Source organism: Ovis canadensis, chromosome 2 (assembly GCF_042477335.2).
Source record: "Ovis canadensis isolate MfBH-ARS-UI-01 breed Bighorn chromosome 2, ARS-UI_OviCan_v2, whole genome shotgun sequence".
NCBI lineage: Eukaryota > Metazoa > Chordata > Mammalia > Artiodactyla > Bovidae > Ovis > Ovis canadensis.
The window spans coordinates 149071798-149077797 of NC_091246.1; the positions used below are offsets into that span (position 1 = coordinate 149071798).

The following is a 6000-nucleotide window of genomic DNA, read 5'->3' on the forward strand; positions in this document are numbered from 1 at the left end:
GCTGGAATCAGCTTCATTGACACTGCCCTGTCTGTTCTCTGGAGCAACCCACAGAGTTCTCCCCCACTTACACATAGTGGCCCTCAAACTGCAAACTCTGTCACGTCTCTCCTCAGTTTCTCTCCAGACTGTTCTCAGGCGCTTCTTCATTCTTCCCAAGACTTGCTTTCAAGTCTTTCACCCTCCTTGCTGTCTCCTGGAAACTCTCAAATAGTATTTCCCAAACTTGCTTTGGAATACTGGGTGAGATACTGATAGTTACTTCTTTAGAAAAAAGAGTTGACCATGAAGAGATTAGATTTCATGGCCAAATACGTTTGGAAAAGGCCGTATTTGTCCATGTCCCTCCTGATCTGTTTCACTAGAAATGAAAAAATTGTTAAGTGTGATTTAAGAACAAATTGTATGCATAATGAAGCTTTTTTTTTTTATGAGGCATTCAGTGGTTGATAATTCAACTCAAGATGACATCTTGTCTTTTTAGCATTGGTGTCAGGATAATGACTCATATTTAATCTACAGTCAGATAGGTCATCTTTAAACTTACTGTTGTCAGTTCAGGAGTTCCCCTACTTTTTCTCAGGTCTGTTACTTTACTAGACTTGCTCAGAGCACAGAAACTAATTTGAAGATAGTATTTTTCCTTCTCGGGTTTTGTTCATGTTACAAATAAAGTCAGCTTATAATATGAAAATTCCTTAAAATCTTTAAAATATATGTAATTCTGATGCTTTATTCCCCAGAAGGAATGCAATTAGAAGTTTAGTTAAATATTCTGTTCCTTCAAAGACCAGCAAATAGATTCCAGGTCACTCGTTCTTTCATTGTATTCTTTGAACTTTATAGGTGACTTTATTAGCTCCTCTGGCCTCTCTTTAAAGACACTTCTCTGAGGCTCTCAGTTAATTCTTACAGTTTCTTTTTTGAAGATTATCCTTGCATCCAGTACTCCCAGCCTTTCTGGCCAAGTTCATGATGCATTTTTTTCATTTGTCAGGAAACCCTAAGTCATAGTTGTGTTCTTTTCATAGAGTTCAAGCTTGAGCACTGTCGCTGTGACAGACGCCAGAGCTGAGAGTCGTGCTTCTCTCGCCACAGTCCTTCCCAGGTTATGTGGCAGTCGCTGGGCTGTTCACACTGTGTGTGTTTTGTTTTCTTGCTTTCACGAGCTCAGGCTTTCTCCCCCCCTTTTTTTTTTTTTTCCTGATTACACAAAGGGTTGAATTCTTAGGAGCCTGACAGGTGTAATGAAACTGCGGTGCCCATGTTCTTTGCCGTGTGTAGCTCTTCATTTCTTCTCTAAAGTTTTTTTTTGAAGGAAATGATCTATCAAGTTTGTTTCAATATGACAACTTTGTGCTTCTAATTTAGTGTTTACACAGTTGAAAAAAATTAGTATTTGTGTGGTACTCTGAAATTCTTTTAAAGCATTTCGCAAGTGTTTCATTTGATCTTTAAATTTACAATAAGAGATAGCAGGGTTACTGTCCCCATTTTTGGATGCAGAAACTTGAAATTGACAGCCAACGGTAACTTGCCTAAGGTCTCAAACGTCTTCCTAGTCAGGAAGCCGGAAACCAAAAGTTATGTCCAGGTTTTTTGGGCTCTAGTTTCCATATTTGGCATGACATCTTTGTTGTCCTTTTTAAATGTCACAAACTATTTATTATTCTGTTTTATAATTCCTTTCTAATGATATCAAGTTTACCTCTCTGATACTGTTTCCATCTTGGACATTTCTAATTGTGTCTGTGTGTGTGAATTGAATACTGTGAATTTTAGATAATTTCTATTCCTTCCTTCTTCCTACCATGATTGCATTAAGCCAATAATTCTTTTAAAACATTGTTTTGAAATTCTAAAAATTTTCTTCAAGGGTCCTTTGATTAAAGTCCAAGAGCAGCATTCAAATTTCCTTTTCATATTTTTAAGTGGTAAAGCAAAATATATTATTAGTTGCATATTATTTTACATTGTGTTATATTTTATTTATTGAATCTACTTTTTCATCTCCTTAGTTTGCTTACTACTAAAGGAACTAAGGAGATGAAATTAGCATTCTTATTATAGAACAACAGTTATTTAAGAATGTATTAAAACTTTCTTCAAAAATGTCAGTATTTGGACTTCCATGGTGGTCCAACTGTTTAAGAATCTGCCTGCCAATGCAGGGCACATAGGTTCAATCCCTGGTCTGGGGATATTCCACATGCTCTGGGGCCATGCGCCACAACCTCTGAGCCTGCGCACCTAGAACCTGTACTCCACAACAAGAGAAACCACCGCAGGGAGAAGCCCGCACACCGCACTGAAAGAGTAGCTCCTGCTCATCACACCTGGAGAAAGCCCTCTCATTGCCATTACTAGAGAAAGCACGTGCACAGTAAGACCCAGTACAGCCAAAAATAGTAACTAAAAATTTTAAATAAATAATCCTTGCAGTGTGCCATTTTGCCATCACATGTGGCTGACGTGGCCGTCCAATGACTAACTGTCTGCCTTCTGACTCACCCCCTGCTGCCGCCGCCCTCTGCCCCCCCGCTGCGCCGCCCTCTGCCCCCCACTGCTGCGCCACCCTCTGCCCCCCACTGCTGTGCCGCTCTCTGCCCCCCCCCGCTGCGCCGCCCTCTGCCCCCCCCCCACCGCTGTACCGCCCTCTGCCCCCCCACCGCTGTACCGCCCTCTGCCCCCCCCTGCTGTGCCGCCCTCTGCCCCTCCCTGCTGTGCCGCCCTCTGTCCCCCCACCGCTGTACCGCCCTCTGCCCCCCTGCTGCGCCGCCCTCTGCCCCCCTGCTGCGCCGCCCTCTGCCCCCCTGCTGCGCCGCCCTCTGCCCCCCCCACTGCTGTGCCGCCCTCTGCCTACCCCGCTGCGCCGCCCTCTGCCCCACCCCCGCTGTGCCGCCCTCTGCGCCCCCCTGCTGTGTGGCCCTCTGCCCCCCCATCCCGCTGCGCCGCCCTCTGCCCCCCCCTGCTGCGCCGCCCTCTGCCCCCCTGCTGCGCCGCCCTCTGCCCCTCCCCCCACCGCTGCACCCCCCTCTGCCCCCTGCCCTCCAGCTCCCTTTGCCTGCTGGGTCTCCCTCCACCATTGGCCTCTCCCCGTGCAGTTCTCTTTGCCGAACAGAATTCTTTCTTCCCACCCGCTTGGCCGACATTATGCCTCTTCCTTCAGGTTTCACACATTACCTGACACCCACCCCAGATTTCGTTACAGTGCTCTTGGCCTGTGCCTTTATTTCATAGCATTTGTTTCAGTTTTGAAATCATTCACGTACTTCCATAATGACTTAAATACCGTTCGTTCTTTCCTAACAGAATGTAAATCTCAGGAACCAGTTTGCCTGATGTGTTAAGTACATCAGTACTGTGTAAAGGGATAGCTGTGTTATCAGCTATTACTGCTCTATGATCAGTTTTTACTGTAATCTGAAACAAATGGGACTTTTCTGTAAGTTGCAAAACCCTATCTGTGGGATGGCCGGCCATCTTCTAGCCCAACGGTGGTCCCTGTTCCAATTCTGTTTTCTTTGATACCTGTTCTCCTTTTGGATCACTCCACCTTCTGTTATCTTACCGTTCCTATCATGGTACAGTCATCACCCTCCACTAAGAGTTCTCTAAGACTAGCATAAACAAACAAAGGAGGAAGCCAAGAAAGGTATTACTAACAGTGTGCTCTATAAATAAATAATACTATATCATTGCTGGGGGTTTTGTCTTTACAGGATACAAACTGGCATTTAATTACTTAAAAGCAAAAAGATACGTGGATGCAATTGACGTATGTCACCAGGTAACACTTAAATTTATATTTCTTAAAATTTTTCAGATGTGCTATTTCCTACTTTTGTTTAATATCAAGTTGTACATGAATAGAGATAGAGGATGTACTATTTTGGTTCAGTGCCTCCTCAGATACATCTGGAAGAAATTACCGGTTTTCAAAGTTTAGAAAATAAAGTTTACTTAAATCAAAAACATGTTTTTAACTAGGACTCAAATAAGGTTTGCCAATTTAAAGAAGGAAGCTAAACAAGAAGCATGTTAAACAAATTTAATCCTTAAGTCAGAAAATATCTGAAGAGTATTATAGATTCTCCAGGTCATTGTTCTGAATAGAAGTTCTGATATTTGTGTCCAAGTCTGGTTATTAGAGGAATCAGATTTATAAATTAAAGAGGTGTTTCTGTCATTTAAAAGTCATTCAGTTACACTTCTGTAATAGATTTCTGGACTTCCCTGATGGCTCAGACAGTAAAGACTCTGCCTGCAATGCAGGAGACCGGAGTTCGATCCCTGAGTTGGGAAGATCCGCTGGAGAAGGGAATGATTACCCACTCCAATTTTATTGCTTGGACAATTCTATGGACAGAGAAACCTGGCAGGCTGTAGTCCATGGGGTTGCAAAGCAGCAGACATGATTGAGCGACTGATTTCTGACTAAATGATCCCTTGCTAAATGACAAATTTTTGAGTTGCAGTTTCAGAATTTGCAATTTCTTTATATATACATTGTCCCATTGATATTTCATACAAGGCATTGTACTAAATATTGTTGGGAGCTCCAAGAAAAGCACCTTAGCAGAGAATTATGTAGTGTACCTTATCCCAGATAACTGTGTCAGCATCATTATAGTGAATACTCGACTCCAGTGATTGCTATTGATTACTGAGTCTCTATGTAAGGCAACATTTCACATTAAGGCTAAGGTTATATATTAGAGTAATTTGTGGAGTTTTGATTTTTCTTTCTTTATGACTATCACTCTACTCTTCATCTCAGTAGACCTGGAAATTTGTATGTTTCAAAATCACTCCAGGTAAATCTGATGTGTACTCTTGGGTAAAAATATCTCTAAAGATTTGTTAAATATCATGCATAAATAGCTAAATTTTTAAAAGTATCTTAAATCATTGATCATAATTGTTTTGTATAACTGATCTATTTAAGGAAATAATTATATTTGTTGTATTTTCCACATGTAGTGGTACATTTTTACCATTTTCACCTAATTACTGCTAATAGAAATAAGTATCATGTATCATGTCACATCTCAGATGTCACCTTTAAAAAGCGTTGTTGTATTTGCAATATTATTATAATGTAATCCCAACTGTAATGCCATTGCTAGTAAGTTTTGTGGCTCCCCAGTTCTTGATAACGAATTTTAAGTTAAGTTTTTGTTTTATTTTGTTTGTGTTTGCAGGTTCTTGAAGCACATCCAACTTACCCCAAAATCAGAAAGGATATACTTGATAAGGCTCGCACATCTTTAAGACCTTGAAAATTATTTTAACTTTTCAAAGCAAGAAATGGAAAGAATCTGAGTTCTTCCAGTACCAAATAGGTTTAAGCTAATACTTTGTATTAGAAAGCATACTTTCTCCAGCAGAGGCTGCTGTTGCATATAAAGAGAAACACTGTGTTAAGTGGATGTCTTCCGATGGAGAAAGTGAATGAGAGCTGGTTTATTTAAGTATCTCTCCTGATTAGGTGCAGATTTGGTGTTTCTGTGGTAAAGATTATAACCCATTTCTATAAAGATTATTTTGTTAAAATCCAGATAGGTAAGTACCCTATATCTTTTCTAAGGGATATTGTTTCTTTCAGGAAATATGTTTAAAATACTATTGGTCTCTGTTAAACATTTTTGTGATATTCTCTGTTATTTCAAAGGTTTGAGTAAGTTTCCATGAAAATATTTATAAAAAAGAAAACATTTTTAATAAACATTTTGTGAAATTTATTAACTCAAAAAACATGGTGAGTTTTGCAAATTCAGGGTAAACTACCCATGTTAACGCATAGTATTACAGAAACTGACTTTCTTAGAAGAATCTTTTGGAAAAGTATAAAGAGTGTTTGTGAGTTTCTCTTCTTTGTTGAATTGATTCTTCCTGCTTTTAATGCCAGTGAGGTTCCTTTAAGAAATAACCAGTACCTGAAATTAAATAGGTGGACCTTTATAACAATATTTAACCTTAGCCCAAAGACAAGGTCTT

General features: G+C 40.3%; 1 protein-coding gene across 1 annotated transcript in view; it reads left to right on the forward strand.

The window, feature by feature from the left end:
- Positions 1-5757, forward strand: part of TTC21B (tetratricopeptide repeat domain 21B) — a 94780-nt gene extending 89023 nt beyond the window's left edge. Inside the window, exons 28-29 of the mRNA XM_069574303.1 lie at positions 3723-3790; positions 5205-5757. Of these exons, the coding sequence (XP_069430404.1) occupies positions 3723-3790; positions 5205-5282 (146 nt within the window). The 3' untranslated portion in view covers positions 5283-5757. The remainder of the gene's footprint in view (positions 1-3722; positions 3791-5204) is intronic.
- The last annotated feature ends 243 nt before the right edge of the window (positions 5758-6000 follow it).